Source organism: Calidris pugnax, unplaced genomic scaffold (assembly GCF_001431845.1).
Source record: "Calidris pugnax isolate Ruff unplaced genomic scaffold, ASM143184v1 scaffold11, whole genome shotgun sequence".
Lineage (NCBI taxonomy): Eukaryota > Metazoa > Chordata > Aves > Charadriiformes > Scolopacidae > Calidris > Calidris pugnax.
In genome coordinates this window covers 2,988,574-3,011,873 of record NW_015090803.1, presented here as the reverse complement: position 1 = coordinate 3,011,873, position 23,300 = coordinate 2,988,574, and the positions used below count along the sequence as shown (strand labels likewise).

General features: G+C 38.9%; 1 protein-coding gene across 6 annotated transcripts in view; it reads left to right on the top strand.

Annotated features, from left to right (window-relative positions):
- The window catches only part of RBMS3 (RNA binding motif, single stranded interacting protein 3), a 723,594-nt gene that overhangs the window by 692,851 nt on the left and 7,443 nt on the right, over window positions 1–23,300 (top strand). For all 6 annotated transcript variants that reach the window (XM_014937924.1, XM_014937927.1, XM_014937926.1 and 3 more), the window contains one exon: window positions 20,617–20,697. In XM_014937924.1, coding sequence (XP_014793410.1) covers window positions 20,617–20,697 — 81 coding nt within the window. The remainder of the gene's footprint in view (window positions 1–20,616; window positions 20,698–23,300) is intronic.

The window sequence follows — 23,300 nt, the reverse complement described above, 5'->3', positions numbered from 1 at the left end:
CTGAAACTAAGATCAACCTTGTTCATTTATTCAGCCAAAGTCCAGGGCAAATGCAAGTGGTTAACAGCATTAAGCTGTTTGGGGCAGGAGATCTGTTTTAGGACAAATTATTCTGGTTGAAAAGGAGAACACCACCATAAGCTCTGTCGAGATTTATAAAAAATAAATATCTCTTCCTGCACCTATGTTCCAAAACAACCTCTTGAAAGGCAGCTCCAAAGTGGCTGCTACATAATTTGAGATTAAAAAGGGGCACTCAGTGCAACCGAAAAACATCAAATTCCAAGCAGTCAACAAGGAACAAATAACTTTTTGATTAAGTATTTAAACAATTTGCAGAATTTACTGCCACTAAATATTATTGAGACAAATAGGTTAGCAGTCTTCAAAAAGTAGATTCAGCATTTCTGTAAGGAAACATTTGCAGGTGCAACAGCAGGGCGGAAAAATTCTTAATTTGACAGTCTATATGCCAAACACCTGGTATGGGGAACAAAGTAAGATGTGCTTTTTTCCCTTTTTGGACCATCTTCAAGACGCAGTGACTCTTGTGAGAATTAGGCTGATCAGCCCTTGTGCAGAGGAGGCTCTTTCTTAATCAGCTGTCTCACCATGGGTTCCACGGTCTATGTTTGACCATAGCTGTTGTTAGATGGTATTTTTGAATGAATAGAGATTATAAAATCCCATTTCTGTAGTGTTCCCCCTTCTCTTCTGAACTCAGCTTTACTTTCCTACCATTTGTTGGTAGTGGCTTACTGTTTGCCTTTGTGTGCAAGCGTGCCTACCTTCAAAGCCACTGCATGCCATAAGCAGAAAAAGGGAATGGAAAAGGAGAATAAACTCCGATGGAGGGAATTCCATTTTCAGTTCAAGCAGCCCTTCATATGAGCCCAGTGTGTCAGTAGCTTTTATTCTGTGCTACATTTTATCTTCACATGACGCTTCCATAAATGAACAACTGCTTTTGTTGAAGGACTCCTTGCCTCTCTCTGAGGTATCACTCAAAGGGGCATTAGCCCAGATTTGCTTTCAGAGAAGGGCTCAAACTCCCTGATTGTAGTCATACAAAGTTAAATCAACATAAACCAACAGTGGTGGATCAGCAAAGCATAAGCTATCAGCCAAAAGAGCCATAAATAATATAACTTCATTTTCAGCATCAGAAAAATGTTATTCATATAATTAATTTTCAGCTGACTTCACATATCTGTGAACTAGAATATTTACAGGCTTGTTTCTCCAGTATGTTCTTATATATGGCCGCTGCAGTTCTGTTTTGTGATTTCTAGAGGTGCTGCCTGGTGAAAGACAAAGGGAATGTAGTTCAAAGCCACCTCTTCCAAAGCATGTTTGTTATTTAGTGATAACCATACACTGCATATGAAATGAACTTCTTTATTTTGCAATAGTGAATAGAAACCAAAAGCTGTAAAACTTGTAGTATCTGACATATAACAAGTGGTCCGCAGTATATCCTCCCCCAAAAGGCTCACCTTTAGTCATACTCCCAAAAGTTGTTGTTTTGCATCCAACTCTGGGCCCCCAAACATAAGAAGGACATCAATCTGTTGGAGCGAGTTCAGAGGAGGGCCATGAAGATGATCAGAGGGCTGGAGCACCTCTTCTATGAGGACAGATTGAGAGTTGGGGTTGTTCATCCTGGAGAAGAGAAGGCTCCAGGGAGACCTTGTAGAGACCTTCCAATACCTAAAGAGGACCTACAGGAGAGATGGGGAGGGACTCTTTAGCAGGGAGTGTAGTGACAGAACAAGGTTTTAAACTGAAAGAAGGTAGCTTTAGATTAGCTATTAGGAAGACATTCTTTACAGTAGGGGTGGTGAGACACTGGAACAGGTTGCCCAGAGAAGCTGTGGATGCCCCATCCCTGGAGGTGTTCAAGACCAGGGTGGATGGTGCTTTGAGCAACCTGGTCTGGTGGGAGGTGTCCCTGCCCATGGCAGGTGGGCTGGAACTAGATGATGGTGAACTCACTTTGCTATCAAGTAGTAGATCATTCCTGGAAAACTTTGAATGTTAAGAGGAAAAAAGTATATATTTATACATGTTTGTGTGAAATTGCGTTGTTGCCACAAATAACAGGGCAGGGTTTGGGGAGAGAAGGTTGGTTTAGTTTGATTTAGTTGGTTTTAGTGATTTGTATAACATTTAGCTGAAAGAGTCTTTTTATGTAACAGACAGGGAAGTAGAAAAGAGGAACAAATAATAGGTTAAAAAGAGCTGAAAATAATTCTAGGTTTGAAACATCCTGCCACACCTACAACTGACAAACTCAATGAAAGGTGGAAAACAAAAGTACTCTAAATGTCAGGTGTGTCATCTGTATTTTCTTGATGTGTCTCTCTTTTGTAAGTGTGTTTTCAATTTTGTAATCAAGATTGTAACTCTTTGCCTTATTAGAACAAAACTTGTTTTTATTGTCCTGCCTGTACGTAAAGTAGCCTCAAGTGATTGTGAGAGAAACTATGAATATGGCTTTCCAGAGAAGTAATGAAACCGAATGATCAGTGGTGCAGGCAAAGTCTGTGGGGCCTCTGTAATCCAAGACAAGTTTGAGGATTTTAGAGAAGTGAGGAGGTTTTGCCAAACTGTGAAATGTCTCCCAGAGGTGGTGCTTCCAAAGCTCTTCTCTGCTGAGAGCTGGGAACAGTCCCTCCACACGCTACAGGTGCATGACAGCTGAACTTTAAGCACAACAAGAAGTCCCCAAATCCTCAAAGGCTCTGTATCCTCAACAGAAAAGAACAACATGATAAATTATATGGAAGAACGACAAGTTTCTACTAAGCACTGTTGCAGTCCTTCACACAATATCAGTTCTGTCTAACGTTAGGTACTTGAGTGGTATCAACTTCAATCACAGATGTCATATACTTTAGCTGAAAGAAAAGGGCCTGAAGGTGATAGACCACAGTAGCTTGTAACACAATGTAGGTATATGAAGGGCATCCATGGAAAGGAGGAGATGGTTTAATGGTGCTAACAATATGAATAAGGAGCTGAAAGTAGAATAAGGATAGCATAATTTGAATATCTTGCAGAAATTACTAATATATTAAGACCTAAACTAGTGTTTGAAATGAATTAGGGAAAGGTCATCATTTGGGCCATCTAGAACTCAACTAGGCCAAAAACCTTAAAATCCACAAGAGGGACTTTCAGACATTGAAACAAAAATGGAGCAATGGTTTAATGGCCTTTTTTCATCTCCAACCTCTGTTTTTCATTTCAAGGAACATTGTTATTTCAGTTCAAAACAAAAAATAATATATTTTTTTTCCTATTCATTTAAGTACTAAGGATTCGGGAAATTGTAAAACTCTTAAAAATGTTTACTGAGCATGATGTACCCAGATTCAGAAAAGAGCTGTGCATCAAAATAACATTTTATTTTCAATGTCTGAAGTCTACGCAGTCAAAGAGTAAACATATGTTCCAAGTGACCATTCACAGTGTTCACTTAAAAGACATACTTGGGACCAAGAGTTAAGATTGACACACTTCAAGATGTGTTGCATGGATTAGCAAGTATACGGCTTGCTTTTGGCTTTTTTTTCAATGGGAAGGGTATATTTTGTTAAGCAAAATGTTCCTACTCTGTACAGCAACCTTTGAATTACATTCCCGGTGTTTTCTCATAGGAAAAAACTTCACGTTCAGGCGCACTGGGACTTCACTAGATTGTAGATGCTGCAGCGTTTCTGCCGCATTATTGAACACACATACAGTGGAGTTGAAAGTGAATTTCATTTGAAGGATGTTCAGTATTTTTCATGTTTTAATCACAGTGACAGAAATAACATAAACTGTGTATTGGGCAAAGGCCTGGCCCTGGAGACACTCCCCAAAATAATATTCCATTGAATTTCAGTGGCTTTTCCCATAGCGTATACTACTGAACTTCAGAGCACGCTGCATTTCCCAGTTAATCCACATGGTTTATCAGACGGTTGGCAAACCTGGTAGCACAGAGGTTTACATTTCCTCCAAGACAAATTACCAGTGCTTTTGAGGTATCTTTCTTATTTTTATTCAGAAAGAGCAGCTTGTTCAGGGTTCACTCATTTGTGAAGCAAGGTTAAATGAAAGAGCTAAAGGTGTGTAGCTTTCATATTCTGTCTAAGACACTGGGATCCTATATATACAGCCTGCAGTTCTCAAAAAAAGGGTAAGCTTTGTTCAAATTATTTACAATTCCATCGGGAGCTGCTGATGGCAATAACCTCTGTGCCCTCAGATGGTATTTTATTATTGGTGAGTTATGGGCGATTCTGTGTCAGGGCTACGGTGCTGTCGAATCCTCTTGCTCCTAAAAGACTCAATTTGGGAGGACAGTTCTGCTATAACTAATATTTACTATGAAACAGCTCAGTCAGCACATTTCATTAAACTGTAACAAGGGGTTTGAGAGCAGCTGCATCAAGTGAATTTGGGAGTTTGCTGAATTGAGTTGTTTTTCTAGAAAGGTAAATGAACTGTTGAACATGGCAGATTTCTACTGTGTGGCAGACAAGAGCTGCACCACATCAGGGTGGGTCCAGGGAGCAATCGTATCTCAGAGGCACATCCTTTTCCAGTCCCATGGAGAACTGCTCTATCCTTTGGGATTCGTTATGGCTTTCCAATGGGATAGGCACGCCTATATGCGTCTAATTTTGCCTTACTAATTTTAGCAGTTGTAATATAGCAACAGCCAGTTTCTTAAGAGTTTAGTATCTAAATGTCCAAATCATTGTGAATTCACCAGCCTCAATTCCTTGTTGTCATGTGCTGCGTGTTTCTCTTGGGGGGGCTTCCCTCAAACGAGTATAATATTTCTAGGACACAAACTGATTTCACTGATGTAAAAACTTAGCGCTGTTTGTGTTCTCTGACCTGCCAACCGCAGCGGTACGCAGAGTTTACAGCATAGACCAAAGATGTTATAATTTCCAAACTGACTTTTTTAAGCAAGGCACCTGGCTATTCCCTTCCTCCTCTACTGTTTACCCTGATTCTGCTCTGCTGCCAACCCTCCCCACCTAAAACAGCCACGCTGGGCTCAGAAATAGGCTAAATTTGTCCTTTTTTCAATGACCATTTTTGACAGTGCTAATCAGTGTGACAAAACTATAATAACAAGGTAAAGTGAATATTTGGCTATGGTGATATTCCCATGGATGATCTTGCCTGGTCTACCCACAGTATCCAAATTAGCGCTCAGAATTTTAGTAGCCAAAGGTAATTTTCTAGCAAAAACTATTTTGTTGCCTTTCTTTTAATGTGCAGGCAATCCTAACTAGCTATTAGTAGTGCCAACTTCCTATGAAAATAAAGGACTTTTCTCAGAAAACTTTCATTTTCTGGTAATAAATGGCTTCTTCATCAAAGTAGCCGTAACTTGATTTATTGTATTGTACTTTAATTGAGGTTTTCTACTTTGATGTAAGAAAAAGGATATATTTTTTTTCATTTACACCTTCTAGAAGATTACTGTATTACACAAAGTTTATTAATAACTAGAAAATAATACAAGAAGCAACAACTTCAAATTTCCTTGATGAGTTACAGGACATAGGGAAATAGCTAATAGAAATAAATTCAATTCAATGTATGGACACTGGCTGAATAAGGAGGTTTCCTTATTTTTTTTGTATAGCTTGTGTCTGAACTATGGAGAGTAGAAACCCGTTAACCTTCCTGAAGTTTCTATCCTTTGTTTAATACTGAATATAAGAGAGTTGGAAATCAGAAAATGATTGATGGAAAAATTTAAAGTAATTAACCTGCAGCAGAAGTCAGAGAAAAGAATAATACATTTCAAGGCTTATAAATCCACTTTTCCTTTTCATTAATTTTCATACAAATGTCATGAGCAGCATTATATTTTCTTGTGTTTCAGAAGAGAAAAATATGGCTTAAACATCACAGCATCATCTTGAGTTTATTTTTAATATTAAGATTTTTCCTTTATTGCATACACTATTGGATATGTGTTCCAAGGAATGGTAATATATGATCGCAATTACAAGTATGGCACAGAAGTGTAAAGGATTAGTGTCTCTGGCCTGTAATTGTTCCACAGAGATCTTTGCAGGCAGACCTAGGCCCACTACAAACTAAGATTTTAGGCTGTTCAGTTTATGTAGCGGTGCAGTTTCTGTGGAAATATTTTAACTCCATCTGTTCATATCATGCAGATTTCTGCCAAACATTTCTGTTTCTTCCAAAGTATAAGTGATACAGGAGGCAGTCTAGGGCATTTGGTGTTTGTCCCAAACACAACAGGACTCCAATCTTTTGAGAGATATCCTGAGATAGAAAACAACTGACAAATAACAATAGCAGCACCTATATTGCATTTTATATTCTCAAAGTGCTTTAAAAACGTGAATTAAAACTTACAGCACCACTTAAATAAATAAGCACATTATTGCAAGACCTTTGCTTTCCTTTGAGGAAAATGACCTCCTTATACTCTAGTCCTTATGGACAGGAGCTCCTGTTCCAAAAATAAGGAATGGCTCAGCTGTACCACTAATTTGAGGCAAAGTCCAGACTCTTGGTGCAATGGACTGCTGTAAGCTGTTCCGGTCATGGCAGCTGAACTAACCGGCCCCTTCTTCCCAGTAAGAAAAGTATATTTTTACCAGTTCCGGTTAGATTTGGTGTTACTCCTTACCTCATCAGTTTGCTTAGCATTGAAGCTTATTTCTCACCAAATTATATGTAATAGTCCATCCTCTATAATAATAATGAAAAATATTGTAAACTGAAAGTGTGCAGGCAACTCAATGTTCTAAATTCCCATGGCAAAATACACCATTAATTCCAAATATATTTTGGCATCTATATTTCCTTAAGATCACTAGTAGTATGGACAGCTGTGTCTTGGACGTTGTATTTAATGGTTTTAATCTCACTTTGTTTTCATCTTCATGCTCTGTATAGTCTTTCTCATGATCCAGCACAAGCAAAAAGTTCCATTCCTGAGGCTAGGATGACAGTTAAGCAGATGCTGTTTCAGTTCACAATTACAATTCCTTCAAGGCTATTAGGGGATATTACGGCTGGACAGGCTAGCAGACCATTCCCCCCCACACCCCCATTCTAAGATTAAATTCATCATCCCTGACATCAGCCACTAAGTGAGAGGAATCTTATTCCCTTATTGATATTCAGGAATAGCCAGTTTTACACTGGCTAAATGTTAACTCTGCTAAGTTGGGAGTTCAGTGTAACATCCCTATGTCAGCAGTGATCCTTCTTTGTAAGGTGAATCATGCAAAGTCCTATGGTTTTAAAGGTGATGATATAAATTTATTTGATGAAGAAATGGCCACTTTGTCATCTCTGTCATATTCTTGGACGAGAAAATCTGTCGTGTAGTTTTGACTTTCTCCATTGCAAATATTTGCACAGCACTTAATCTTTTTTTTTTTTTTTTGGAGTGCAACAGGAAGGCAGAAAGGGAACATTTTGCTGATCCATGAGTGCCAATGCAAAATGAAGGTGTCTGAGCTTTCCAGTCAGTTCGTGTGCCAAAGTCAGGAGTGCGTCAAAGAACCAGAAAGGACAACCTACCCTAGAAATAGATACTCTGCAAGATCCTCCTGAGAAGAACAATTCTCTGACTGGGCTGCAGCCTTTATAAGAGGCCAGGCTGTTTTCCCCCATCCTGCTTACTTGTCCGTACAGGCTGAGCTGCATTCGTGCAGCATTTGTTCCTTTTCACATGAGTGGAGCAGAAGGATCAGAAAAGTTCACTGAAAACTCCTGTCAGGGCCTGTGTAGATTTTTTTTAAATATATGCCTGTTAGGAAAGCCAAATATGATTGAATTTCAGTTTGATAGCTGTAGATGGGCTTTCTCAGCTGTGATTCTTATTTTTTTCCAACACTGCATTTGGCATCCATGCCTTGTTACCAGTGACATTTAAGAGAATATGTTTTCTCAGCATTGCCTTCTGATGAAAGGAAGGGTCGAAGATGTTTTCCAAATCCACAGTTCCGGTGTTTCTTGCTATTCTTTTGAAGAAGATGGGAGAAAGTATTAGGGCCTTTTCTTCTGTTCCTAGATGGATCCATCTGAAGCATTCCCAGGTGTCTGTAAAGCAGCAGTGGTGTCCCATAAAGGAAAGACAGATGCCCTAATACAGATTTGGGAGGAGAGTGCACGAGACTGTCTCTCCTGCTGGCCTATCACTTGTTATAGTTTTACGATCCCTGACAGTAATATTTCATTAATCTAGTTTTACGATCCCTGACAGTAATATTTCACATATGTCACATGGAATTCCATTTGACAGAATGTAGTGTTTTAGAAATTTTGTCAGTTTTAATGCTTAGCAGTGATTTATAATATTCTGTGAAATTAATATATTATTAAAAATATGTCTACAGATCTGACTACACATTATGACACATTCAAAGGATCTTGGCTTCTCTTAGAACGCCCATCTCCAAGCTCTATTCATTTCATTTGCCATTAGGAGCATGTATCTTGTAGCATCTTCAAGCTGTAACCATGCAGCAATTGAAAAAGGAATGAAAAAAATGTCTCTAAACTTTGTGTTTCAATCAGGTATAATTTTGAAAAAGTTCTATGCCATCAGAATTAAACATGTAGAAATTGCATATTGAAACATCTTAGCAAATATTCCAGAATATCCTTCTGCAAATTGAGTAGTGCATCTGTTGGTATGTTCTATTGTTTGATCTCATTTATGAGGAACAGTTCACTGGTCTACAACAATTCCTTTCTCTTGGTTGAAATGTTTTTTAAGTGTGCACGGCTGCAAAACTTTTCTTAAAGCCAGTCATGACCAGGACTTTTCTCTTTTCCATTTTCCCTTTTCCCAGCCTTGCCTTTACTTATCTTGAATTTGCCTTTGGGCCGAGACTTAGCCATGTTTTTGAGCTGGATGCAAAGTTTCCCATCCCCTTACTCCCTCGGTGGGCTCCCACCCCAAGGAGGCAGAGCTCAGCCTGGTGGTACGATAGTGCTTTGTGATGGACATGGTAATACATTGCCTGGATGGGAGCTGACAGTGCTCTGAGAAATATGACAGTACCTCTGCCCTTGATCAGGCTTCCCATTTGAAAGTTTTCATTTTGGTAATTACATCCTTCCCAGATAGCAGCCATGGTCATTGATCATACTAATATCATTATAACTGATTCCCGTAAGTCACCTTTTAAAGACACTTTCTATGGTTTCCTTCCCCCCTATCTCTTCTTCCTCTGCAGTCACGGGATAAGACTTTTTCTGTCTACCCTTCACCTGATTGATTGGAAATGCCACATACTTCCTTTACGTATGGCCTGGTAATATACACATCACATTTCTTCCCTTGGGATCTTAATCAGAACAAGTAATGGCCTTTAGCTTTTCTCATTAGCAAAATGGAAAAGAACCATACCCAATCCATTAGAAATACAGCATTGTAATATGAGCTTATAGAAAAATGGCTGTGTGCCAGTGGACATGGGGTGAGTTTACCTTAAAGGATTTTCAGGGGAAAAAAAAAAAAAAAAAGGAAAAAAAACCACACCACCTCAGCCTTTCCGTCTGGCAAGCACACATTCTGAGCCATAACTTATCATGCCTGTCTGTCAAGTACTTCGCTGTTTCTCCCTAAGTGCTGTTTGGACAGCTCTGTCTTATAAAGGGCATTCATAAGGAGGAAATAGGGGTGTTTGTACATGTATTAATGTCTTCCCCAATGTTGATTCGCTTCATGGATTATCCTCCTCATATTCCATCTCCTATCAGAATTAGAGGGAGGGGAAGAAGCTGGGAAGATTTTGTTACATTTTGCTTTGCTTTTAATTTTTCACAGAATGTGCTAACCTGAAAAAATGTAAGAAGAACAACCATTATGGCTTATTCCTCTATCAAGCATTTACCTGAGACTGCTGCTATGCTTTTTTTAGCCCTGTCTAAAACTATTTACAGTCGGTACACTGAAAGTGGGGACAAGACTGATTAAGAGGGTTTTTTCCCCCACTGAATTGAATTGCTTTTCAATTGGCCTGGATTTTATTAGCCCTAAAAAAAAAATTAAAATTCTTACACCAGCATTTGTCCAGAACTGTAAGAGGGTGTTAAAGCACAAATCCATACTGATCGGTAATTGTATATAATTTGAATGTATATAAGCTGACTCTGTCTCTGTTGGAAAGCCAACACTGAAGGAATACAAAGAACAGCCTTGGAATGCTGCTATTCTGCCAGCATTAAAACACATCTGTTTTAGTGGCCCCTTCAAGCATTGCTAATGTGATTCCTGGGAAAATAAGTACTATGCACACCCATAAAGCTATATTAAATAATGTCTTATGGTGCATGGGTGCTTGCTTTTTTTTTTTTTCTGCTTTTTTTTTTTTTTTAATGCACGTAAGTTTCCTAGGTCTTAAGTTGCTCACCTGTACAAAGTGAGATTCAGAGCTAAACGATCATTCTAGCATTCTTGATTGCTTCACTTATGGTTCATCAGCTATGATAATCACATTTTCCTGACAAAATAGAGTGTCCAAGCACAAGGTAAAGAAAATAGTACAATGAAATAGTGTGAAATACATGGCAGTAGTCAAAAAAGAGAGACATTCTAGGGGGAGAATTAGTGATTAGACGACAAAACAGGAAAGCTTAAAGCAAGGAGGTATGACTTTTTTTTTAAAGTATTGGGCTTATTACCCCTTCTTTCATTTTCTGTTTTGTTCTTTTGATGTTTTTTTTACTTTGGGGTATCTTCCTCCTCCCTTCATTCCCTTGTCATTTGGATGAAACAATGACAAATTGAGAGAGGTTTTGTGTAATTTGTACCACAAAGTAAGTTTACGAGTTCAATGCTGTGAGAAACTCATTACATGGTAGACAAGCTGATGACATGGCAATACAGTTCAGGCCACTTAGCCAGCACCCTGCTAAAAGTTAAGGTTTTTCCTTTGATTATACAGCCCTGGAGCTATGTGGTCTGATGCTTCTCAGAGATCCTCCCACAGCTGATAATTAACATACTTAAGGCTGTAATATTGTTACTCAGTCACACGCTGTCAGTAGGGCATTGACATAAATTTTAAGAGGACCTTTCTCCAGTAAGAATTTCAAGAGTTTGTGGAAGGCCAGAAAAAGGAAGCCCACACAAAAATAGTTGCTATTCCCCCTTTCCAGAGCTCTGCCATGTAAGCAAAGATAATGATCATGTGAATATATTTAAAGATTTATCAGACCATTTCATATGCTAATGAGAAGCAATATTTTGTACTGCATTATTTTCAAACATAGTACTTCAAATGTACTGAAGTTGCCATCAGCAATTAAAGGTTAGTATTCCCTGTTATTCCCACCCTTTCCAAATACGAGCATGGCTGATCCTTTTGCCTAAGTTTACAGATAGAAGAGCTGGCTGAGCAACACCCAGGGTTTCCAGCGTGTGGGAAATTGATCTGATGAAATTTGGTTTCATTCTGATTCATCTTTTAAAAACTCAAAACAAACCAGAAAGATTCTCCCATGAGCCAGAAATTCCAAACAAAAATTAATTTTCAGAAACAGTGGCTCACGGTGTTTCCAACACAAAATATACTCCGCAAGATCCGGACAGCTGCCAATTGGTTTAAACATCCCTCTCGGTTGCTGTCCTGCTCCATGTCAACTTTCAGGCAGCAGCTGCAAAGCGCTCCCAGGATTTCATGTTCCAGAGCAGCCTCACCATGTCCGATGCTTTGGGCAGGCTTCCAGATCTCCTAATGAGTCGGCTTACAGGTCTGCTTACGGAGGAGCAGATTAGTCCTGGGAGCCAAGTCAGAAAACCCCAGGAATGTCGCTATGGGCAGGCAATTTGGTGGGATTGTCCTGGAAAAAAAGCAGGGCACCAGCTCAAAGACTGCTGGTTCCTGGCTGTGCAGGAGCAGGCAAGGATGTCCCAGAGGTTCTTATCTTTTTCTTTTTTTTTTTAGCTTTTAATTGTCCTTGCTTTCATCTGCTTCATTCTTGGATGGTTGGCCCATGACCTGTTCACTCATGTCTGGCCTGAAAGAGCAAATGGAAGTTATAGGTGATTGATGAGCAACTGTTATTTTAAAAGACTAAGCAATTCTGTTGATTTAACAACAATTTCATCCATACAGTGTGGACATTTTACACAGTAGTCTCTTTCTCTTTAGACTCTTCAAATTCATGGAGATTTAATAGCCTCTAGAAGACATGTTTACCTCTAGAAAGCAATTATTTGTTCATATAAATGGATATGTTATTAATAATATCTTAATGGGCTCATGTGTTGAGAGTTTCACTGAGACATTTATTTATTTACTTATGCTGAAAATATTAAAATGTACAGATCAGTCTTCCTTCATCTTATTTGCAGCTATTCATCAGGGACTAATTGGAAGTATTGTATTCAGGTGGAAATTCCTAAGAATTTCCAACTGAGAGGGTACATAGGGATTTTTTATGTCAGAAGAAGCAGTTATAATTCTGCTGTATCACCCCTTTATTGAGTATACAGGATCTCAAAGAAGAATATAAATGTGACAGAATCTTGTGATTACCGACCCTGGCTGACCAAGACTCATGCAGTGTACTCTTTTGTTATGATATAGTCACTATGCCCCAGATTTATATAGGGTGCTGCAGACAGGACAGTCTGTAATAAATCATTCTCTAACCCATGCTTAAAAACTTCCCCCAGAGATCTCATAATGTACATTCACCAAACAGCTACATAGAGGATGTTAGGAAAAATAAAAATGGCCCTTTTGTAGAGAAATGGATAAGAACTGAAGAATTAAGAATCAAAAGTCTTGGTCTTTGTTGTAAGCATAGGAGAAGTCTTACTCTCTTGCAAATGTATCCATCAGATACATGGCATTATTTGAATTATGCAAAAAAGCAGTTTTCACATCTTGAGGCTACTTATATATGCAGTCATACATGGAGAATCAGTCTACATTTCTGTACAGCCTCCAAGGATGCCTGCATACAGCAGAGGCGTTCGCACAAGGAAGATGTGTGAAAATATCATGGGCCTAAGTACACTGACATGGGCTGCATATGGGTCTGGGGGTGTATGTGTGTGTGTGTGTGTAATCTGTCCTGCTGCTTCTATACCTTTGTATTACTCTGATTTCCAAAGGTAGGGATTTGTGAAGGATGCTTAGAACTCCTGAAGAGAAAAGGAGATTAGTTTGTAAATGTAGTTCTTGAAGTTATTATTCTCTCTACCTTCATTTAACCTGTTCAGAGAATTAGGTAACATCTCATTAGGGAGGCTGAAAGGGAAGTGATAGCCGATGTTCCTAAATACATTTGTATTATTGAGCAGCAGGGAAGGAAGGTTAAATCTTGTAAAGATTTCTATTCTTTGCCTGAAAAATGAGTGCAGTGGCCCAGTGATGGGATTCTGTTGAATGACAGTGCTATTCTTGATGGGGCTATGGTAATTCTGTGGTAAAATAGCATTAGATGATTGTATTTTAGGCCAGGCTGATAATTATTAGCAAAAATATTGTAATATATGCAAAAGCTGCGTATCTTTTATTCTCACAGTATTTAATTGGGAAAAACTAAGATTAATAACAGCCATTGAATAATTGCAGGATTGAGCTGGAAAATCAGAATGCTTCTGGGTAGCAAAAAATATTTGAAGTTTGAAGTAAAAACTGTGGTGGCTAGATATTGTATTTCATTGAACTGCCACTGGCACTGATGAACTAGATGGTTCTTTTCTCTTTCTGAGTTCCTACGTCTCCATGCCAGACTATGGGATAAGAGGACACAGCAAGACAATGTTCTTTTCTATTGGAGAACAGGGTATTTTCAAATGAGAAGGTGGAACCAGGGACAAAAAAGCAGCAGTTTTATTCTATATTTCATTGAAGTTGAAGCCACTTCACAATGGATGATGAGAGATGCAATTTTTGTTCTTTGCAGGGAAAGAGACCTGAAAGTGGGAGGGCAGATTTTCTTCATGGGGGAAAAAAAAAGGATGATAAAAATAAATCCAGCCAACAGTCTCATTTCCTTCAGTTTTCCAGCAATGCAAATGTTTTCACATAATTCTGTTGGTGATGCAGTGTCTAGACTTCTCAGATGGTTTAAAAAAAAAAACACAAACAAACCTTGGCGTTAATTCTGAGAATCCTAAAAAGCTAAGTCATTATCACTGTGCTATAGCTCATGCGGTGATATGAAACCACAAATAGTCGCTGAAGACCAGACTCTTGAATCCTTGCTCATTTAAGACAAATGGGTTAGCATTTACTCACGTAAGACGTCCCATTTAATCTCCCTGCAGCAGGCTGCTGCAGTGTTAATGCTCACCAGCATATGCCGGTACAAGGCTTCTGCAATTTGGCTCTCACCTTGACTGAAAAGGCTCTGTGCCTTCTCAGGAACAAGGAGATGATGAAATAAAGAAAACGATTTTTTGATTCTTGCAACGGATATGCATTTATATGAATGTTTGCCCTGGTTTCAGCTGGGGTGCAGTTAATTTCCTTTCTAATAGCTGATGTTCTATGATTCTATGTGGTTTAGATTTAGTATGAGAATAATGTTGGTAACACATATTGTTTTAACTCTTGCTAAATAACGTTTATATTACTCAAGGGCTGTTTCAGCTTCTCATAGAAGCTGAGAGGGAGCATAGAGAGCTAGACAGGCCAAGCTGGCCAAAGGAATATTCCGTACCATAGAAGTCATGCTCAGTATATAAATGGAGGTTGGCTGGGGGCAAGGATCCATGATCTCTGCTTGAGATGGGCTGAGCAACCAGTTTACTAGGTGGTGAAAGCACCTTGTATTGTATCACTTTATTTTGTACATTCTTTTACTATTATTATTATTACTAATAATAATATTACTATTGCCCTCTTCCATTACTGTTCTATTAAACTGTCTTTATCTCAATCCATGAGGTTTTTTTACCCTCCTTTTCTCCCTCTTCTCCCTGCCCTACTTGAGGAGGAAAAGGGGTGGAGTGAGAGGTTCTGGGGTCCTACTTGCTGGCTGGCGAAACACCAGAAAGCAACACTTGCGCATTGATTTTATAACAGGCCCTTTCTTTAACATTTATTCCTTGCTTGTTGCCCCTTGTCCTTAGTAAGCTTACTAATTCTGACCAAGTGTTGTTCAAGGTTTCCAAATCTTCTGAAAACATATATGCTAATGTCTCGTTTTATACATTCTTTACAATTTTCTTAATAGCAGGAAACTTCTTCAACGTTGATCAGGTTATCAATTGTTGTACTCATGGAGGCCAAAGAGTTAACGTGTATCCACCTTCTAATCACAGCTGTGTTATTTTATAGGCAACTAGGTCTATAACTAGAACTGTACTTTAGGGTGGTTTATTATACTTTCTGTTAATGATGACCTTCAGTATTTAAACAAAATATGTGGCCAAAGTCTTCTGGTGGTGTAAATTAAATTGTTTGGTCTTGCCAGAGGCACTCGCTCTTTCAGGCACTGTCTTAGTTGAAAGTTTGGTAACTAACAGCGTGTGAAAGAGGTATTTGCTATGTGTCTCAGCTGGTAGACACTTGCCTGACCATTAACCTAGGCCCAAGAAAGGCAGAGGCTCACTAGGGCAAATGAATAAGTGGGCATTACCTATACCATACTCTCGATGTAAAAGCTCCTGCAAATTCCCTGCAGGTCACTCAGCTCCACCTTTGATGGGTGAAATGTTTTGTCCTACTGCAAGGTCCTCCTGTACTGCCTTCCTCTTGTTTCCTTCTTTCCTATTTCTGCCACCTTTATGGGTTTAGTGTTTGCTGCAGGCTCAACAGGAGTCTTGCTGGAGCCAGGCTGTGATACTCTACTGTTTGCAGATATGCAAGAACTGATGGTGCTCTCTGAATTAAAAGTGATCCTTGTCATGGTTTCATTTTGTCCCCTTAACCCACCTCCTCATTCATTTGTTACCTTATTTCATTTAACTCTTTGTAGTCACGGAGGGCAATATCTGAAAGGAGAGCAGAAGTCTAAGTGTATGTTACTACTTTCATTTTCTAGCTATATATTTTTTCACATATTTAAGCAGTTTCAAAATGGTAAACACAGAAATCCCATTGGACAAAATGTGAGCAGAATTGTTAATGTGGCATATAGGCTAAATTGATGCTCTGATAAGTGCAGTCTGAAGTAAGCAGTCAGGCATTGTAAAGCATGCATTGTATTATAATAGTGCACGTTGTCAGTGAGGAGAACTTGCATTCTGCATACTGTATGAAGAAAATAATAGTTTACAAACAAATTAAGAGCACGGTGCCACCAGCAATAACTCTTTTTTTTCTCTTTCTGTGGTAGAAATTATCAGCTTTTAAAGGATCAGAGTATCAAAAAAGCTCCCTTATACCCTCCAGATCCATCATCTGTGCCTGTAGAGTTACTATTCCTTTTACTGTCAGAAATAAGCAGCTTCTACTTTTAGATCCACAAAGCCTGTATAGTTGTGGAAGAATGAACAGTGTTTTCTTCTGCCTTGCACGTACTTTGTTGAATGACCGATCACATTACAGCTCAAGAATCTTTAATCCTGATGGAAACATATGACAAAGAAAGAATGGATTTGGATTTTTCAGATTCTCTCATTTCAGTGCTTACAATACTAATATTTAGTGGAATTAGCTGGGTACTGCTAAGCTGAGCATGTGAGTCATGCTGTCTCTCTTTCACACGCACATGTGGATAAAGAACTTTAGTGAGTGTGGTTCATGGAGAAAATAAATCTTAGTGATCGTCTTCTGACACAGATGTCTTCTTTGTTTGCTATCTGTCCACTTCCAAGTTACATTAGTTTCTTGAGGTAGATGGGAAGCAGACTATGTGCATCTACAGGATCTGTAGACCCCATGGAGCTGCATCACTGTGGAGTCCCTCACAGTTCAGGGATGTCCTTAGAGCAGAATCTTCATCGTGGATAGTCCTGAGCTGTGTAGATACAAAATGTTTAGCCTTTCTTCTGAATCTCACAATTTTTTCTGAAGCTCTTTTCCACCTCCCAGCATGGGCAGCACTCACTCCAATCCATCCAAAGCACACTGTTTTACAAAATAGCTGGGTAAAGTGTCTGAGGGACCCAGGGAGAGATAGACTCCAGTGGACTCAGTGTGGGATGGATATGGAAGCTACTGAAAAGCAATGTTCAGGAGGCTTTCTGCTAACAGCCAACTGTGAATGTTCACTGTAGAAATTCAACTCTTGCATTATCCAAAGCCATTGATATAAGTATTGACACTGACATTGTGCCTTAGCACTATGTATTCTTTAATGTATTTATCCTGTGAGATCAGAGAATTAGAATTATGTAGTTCATAAAGGAAAGAAATACATGTGAACTAAATTGAGCTAATATCAGTTATCCTTTTTCATTATACTGTTACTAAGCAAACTTGTTATACTATTATACTGTTACTAAAACAGCTTCTTAGCATTAGGCTTCCCATGGTGAAAACAGATCCAGCAGGGCAGACACTCCTGAATTCATGTGGTCTGAGCTGGGGCTCCCTGTGCATGTGAGGGGACTTTAGATACTCCAGACCAATTGTGTATCTCTCAGAATTAAGCCCAAGTTGTCCTTTATAGTTTTGTAAGGTGTTTTGCAGAAGCCTCAATGGATCCTTAAGTGAGAGTCTAGAGACTGAGAACCAGTTCCAAGCCCTGATAGCATGTTTAATTGTTGACCCAGTTTCTCTTTTCTGAAATATGAGGGTATCTTTAAATTCATAAAAATAAATACATTAAGTATGTTTGGATATTCCATGGAAGGACACAATGTGTGTACTTGTAATACAGACTGGTCTGCTGCTGTGGAGTAAAGGGTCAGTTGTTAAGCAGCAATATTTCTCTGTAGGATTGAGCCTTGGCTAACTTTTTTCAAGACCAAACTCTTTGGCAGAAAAACTGTGACTTCATTTATGTCATTGGTGGAAGTAATTTTGCCTACATCATTTGTTTTAACTATAGAACTCTAAATTATTTAACCAAAAGGTTGAACCACCATTACAGTGGACATGTAGACAAGCAGAATATGTTATATGCAGGGGAGAAGTCACATTGCTACAGTTCTTCAGGGAGTCTGGCAAGTGACTAGATGGCTTTGATCTCTAGCACCGTAAATCTTGGCTGAATTCAGTTAAACGATTTCAGGCAGAAATCTTAGCACTTCTGCTTGGCTGAATTCAGTTAAAATTCATGAAAAAAATTAAACTGGGAGGGTATTGAGCAGTTGGAGTATCTGAAAGACCAGGACAAGCAGAGGTTGGTCAGGGCCACCAGTCACACTCAAGTCAACAGAACAATTTCCTGTTGAGGTTGTGTAGCACCGTGAAGTAGTCTGGCAAGTAAGATCAGGATCTGCCTCAAAAGAAAAACAATCACAACAGAGGTAAGAAACTACACGACTACCGAGAGCAGTGCTTGCAGAGCCAACATAGACACCAGTTCATTCCCTTACCATTTCAATTGCTGTGCTACAGAACCCAGTGCCAAAGGACTTTGCAAAAAGTAGAGTGGCAGTTGCAAAATTTGCTATCTGTGCGTTTGATAATTTGACATCTATGTATTTCACTCAAACACAGTTGAGTTTGAACGTCAGGGAATGGCAGACAACTTCATCTTATAAGAGTCTGACTGCTGATCTTATGCTGAATTCAGGGAAGATCTCAGGAAGTCCAAGCTGAATGAGGCCACTTTATTCTTTAAATTAACATTTTTAATTAAAATCTATACATATTTGTGTGGGTGAAGCTAGCCTGCGTAGGTATTTAAAACCCTTGTAGGTCTTTGCAGAACTGTAAGAATGAGTGCTTCAGGTTCATATTAAACGTTGACACATTTAGAACAATGCTACACAGCGATGTCGTTCCAACATGTGACGGCAACAATACAAGCAGAATGAATGAAGCAGAAGCAGCTCTGGAACACTCCACTGCAGCGTTCTCATTAGGTCCTAATCTGTAAGGCAGGAGAATAGCGCAACTGTATGGGATACGATGGGGATGGTTTGTCTAATGTCTTTGGTGAGATAGCACTCATTAAAAAAATATTGAATTCAGTTCTCTTTCTGAAGAACAAGGAAAAGGAGAGCTGCAGAAAAACATGGCCTGATACAGGCACGTAGACACTGGGGACACTCCCATCTCTTTGCTCCAGTTAAGGAAAACACTGAATTTTAGCAAAAATATTGTAATGGTTTTCAACACAATATGCTACTGATATTGCAAGTAAACATTCAATGTCAACTATGTTCCTCACGTTTTTTTTTTTTCTACAGAAAATGAATTCATTTAAGTAATTTTTTTTCTCCTACTTGAATCAAGACTTCAGAATTTAGCTGCAGGATTTTTAAATATGCCATTCTCATTCCCTAAGGCCTTTCTCCAGCATTGCTGCAGAGTCTGCAGCCCACTATGCAATTTTATAATGCATGTCTGTGACAGGCATATCAAACCATCCAGTTAGTTTAGAATTGAGGTGAGAGAGTGCTTTAAATGCAAATTTTACTATAAACAGCAGAATAAAATCTTGCAAGCTTTTCCTAGCTCTGCCAGGAAGCCAAGCTATATTTAACTCATTTTAAAATTCATCAAATACATTCTGGGCTGATTCAGATCTTCGGTGTGTCTTTGAAGATAACATGTAGTGGAAGTGTAATACAGTCACTTGTGGGATTGGGCACATTCTGAGATTCTTGTCGGTGAAGACATGCAATTAGGACTGGATTGTAGAAAGAAAAGTACATGCAGAACTGACAACTTAATATTGATAGTTTATTTGAAGATTTGAACAATATACATTGCATTCGGTTCAAGAGCTTTTTAAGAAGTGCTGTATTTAAAGAGATTAGTGCCATACCAATGGCAAAATTCACATGCACTCATGAATTTTTTAAAAAAAGATTGCCTTGTAGTGCTTGGGAGAGACAGTATTTTAGAGAAGCTTATACAAAGTGTTGGTTGCTGTAATAATAATTTGCAGAAGTTTCAAAATGCACAGAAAAGATCCCTAGATATTAAGGGTAAGCCATATGAATTTAGCTAGGGATTCATTCTTTATACAAAAGGAGAAACTCCCAGATAGATCTTCCTGCTTTATTTTTCCTGTGTTGGATTGCACCTTTCTGCAGCTTCTGTATCACTGTAAACGCAACTGCTGTTATTGATAGGGTTAAATATAGACTGGAATAAACCTGTCAAATTTAATGCTTCATTTTTTGTAGGTGTCATTAGATAAGATCAATAAGACTCCAAAAGATTGTTTAGACTAGTTTTGAATCTGTTACCACTATATATATGGTGCTATTGTGTCTCTGTAAGTACAAATGAGAGTCTCAATTTTAGAAGCCATGTGAACAGTCTGAATCTATCAGAAAGATGTTTGCCATTGCCTGTATTCAGATATGACCTGACTTTGAAGTTCAAGATTATGATTTTTAATAGCTAGGTAATTCCTACCATTAATTAATCCTTAATTAAAAGAAATAATAGGCTATACATGAACCAACAAACTCTGAACAAGAAATTGAAACAGTGTTATGCTTTTAATATGGTTTTATGCATCTTGATTGTGGTTTTCTGATGTTCGTTTCCCTTTGATTTGTTCTAGTACATGACTGCTGCTGCACCTATGCAAGGGACCTACATTCCCCAGTACACTCCTGTGCCTCCAACAGCTGTCCCTATTGAAGTAAGTTTATCTCCATCCATAAAAGTGGAATGAAGGGGTAGCAGAACTCTTACCTATTACACTTGTTTGAACCTGTTGTCTCAAAGGGCCCTAAAGTTACTGTATGGAATAGTGGCTGGAAGCTTCCAGCTTTTAAAATTAGGACTGCACATTTCTTTCTCTTCTTCTTTTCTTTCTTTCTTTCTTTTTCCTTCTTTTTTTCTTTTTCCACCTTTTTTTTTATTATTATTATTATTATTATTTGCAAGGGCTCTTGCTTTGCATCTGTTTTGTTGTACAGCAGGACATGGAATAAAACATCAGTGATTATGACTGTTTTTTTCCCCGATGTACTTGGGAGGGAGATGGGAAAAGTCAGGAAAACAAACCCAATAGGCAGACCACGAACCCAAAAGAAATTCCAAGAAGAGAAGATTGCAAGAGGGTTTGATGCGGTCCTTAGCAAATATAGGTAATTGCTAAAACATTTAGCCACCAGAAAAAGTGATTGAGCAATGGAAACCTTCCTCTTGTATATACAGACGTGGAGGATGCTGCACTGACTGAGTGCTTTTCATCCTTGAGGAAGGATTCGCTCCCTCCCTCCTTGGGGCTGAGTCATGCTGATGACAGTCTAATGAGTAAGTATTTACTCAACCCTGTAGACCACAAGCTGCCGGGAGAGCGTCAGCTTGGCCTCCACTTCTGTGAAGCTTCATAAGGGCTGCTGATCACAGCGAGAGGAGGGAGCCTTGGCATCCTCTTCCCTGTGTGCATCTCTTTGGTGTTAGCCTCTTTTATTAGTAACTTCTCCCATGCTCTGGGGTAATGCCAGGAGTGCCAGGGTCTCTGAACTTCTGTCTTCAGCCGTGTGGGCCTCGGAGTTTTTGATATTACTACTCTGTGCTGAGTTAGTGGTACTGTTGGCATGGCTCCACCAGGAGTCAAGTGGACTCATCCTGGTTTCTCCCGCTTCTTTGCAATTACTGAGATTCCCAACTGGGGGTTGGCATGGCTCCACCAGGAGTCAAGTGGACTCATCCTGGTTTCTCCCGCTTCTTTGCAATTACAGGAATCCCACAGGAAAGGCTGCTACTGTTCTGTCGTACTGAGCTGGTCATGTTTTAGTCTTTTTTGCCTCAGGATAATTTTTCCCTAAACCATATTTGTTTATGAACAGACCATGGATGCCTCTTTTCAATTGCCATTCTTAGGTATTAAACTGGGCAGATACAAATCCAAATTAAAAGTAGATGGTGGGGGGAAGAGGGGCTCATTCAGCAGTACTGACTGCATACTGTGCTGGCCAGTGTGAATGAGAAGTTATGTTAATTCTTCCTGTGCCCTCCGCCCCATCACCCACTTGTATATTCATGCCTGCTAAAGTAACATGGGGTTGTAATCATCTACTATAATAATCAAAATAATCAAAATATTACCTGGATGTATAGCCTATCTTGCTCTGATCCAGTGATGATGAATATTGTTAATGTTTTATCTGTATTCATGTAGCATCATGAGCTGGGACCTTACTATGCCAGATGGTCCAGGAGCAGAGACCAAAAGATACAGTCTCTGCCCCAGAGAGGTTACAATCTCAAGATGAGATGGACAAAAGGAGAAAGATAAAGCCAAAGAAGTAGACAGAAAAAGATGATACTGACAGTCTGTTAAGCAATAGATATAAAGAATTTCTGAAAAATGAAATTGATATTTTTAACAGAGAATTTAAAATAAACTACCTGTTGTTTACACAGGACTCAAATAAAAACAAAGCAAGTGCTTTGTGCTCCCTCTTCTGGCTCTGTTGTGTGCAATACAGTAATAAAGCATGTTCCCTGAAGAGACCTGCTAGTGTTATTCGTGTGACCAACACACCAAACATGAGAGAAAAGGAAAGAAAATATAGCTTACTTTGAAAGCATGCAAAGATACTTAAAACTAATATTATTCAGACTATCTAAATAGGATAAGAAATAGTGCATAATTTTAAATTCATACATATTAACTTTTGTGTGTCTACTTACCTTTTTTTCTGAAAATGTATAAATAAAGCAAAACTTTGTCGGAGCTTTGACTTAACAGATAAGTCTTTATTATTTTTGAAGGGAACATGCACTACGTAGAGGAGTGCAGTATGTTTCTAAGGCAGCTAAAATTCCGCTGGAGGTGTAATAAAGCAGAGGGCAATGTGCCTAGATTCTGCCTTTATCGCATTGCCAATCAAACAAAATAAATGTGGACTCACTGTGAAGTTGGGGTAGGTAAGTGAAAATCTGAAGAGCCATACGTGTATTGTAAAAAATTCAAGAAGTTATATTCAGAATCCACTGAAGTCAGAAGTTTTGCCTCTGGCTTCAAATGGGCGGCGAACTGCCCTCAAAGGTGGAGGTGCTTTCCACTGCAGCCTGTGAAAACAGAGTACTACAAGGGCTGGTATGCTAAGGAAGCTTCTTGTGGCTGGGTTAGCTCTCTAAAACTGATGGAGTTTGTTGTGTTAGCATATGGTTCTGCTATCTTAAGCTCTCTCAACCTCTAGAGAAATACAGGAATGGTGAGCAGGTCCAGAGCTCTTTTATGTCATTTACTTTGAGTAAAGCTGGTAAATTTTTCATGTTCTCATT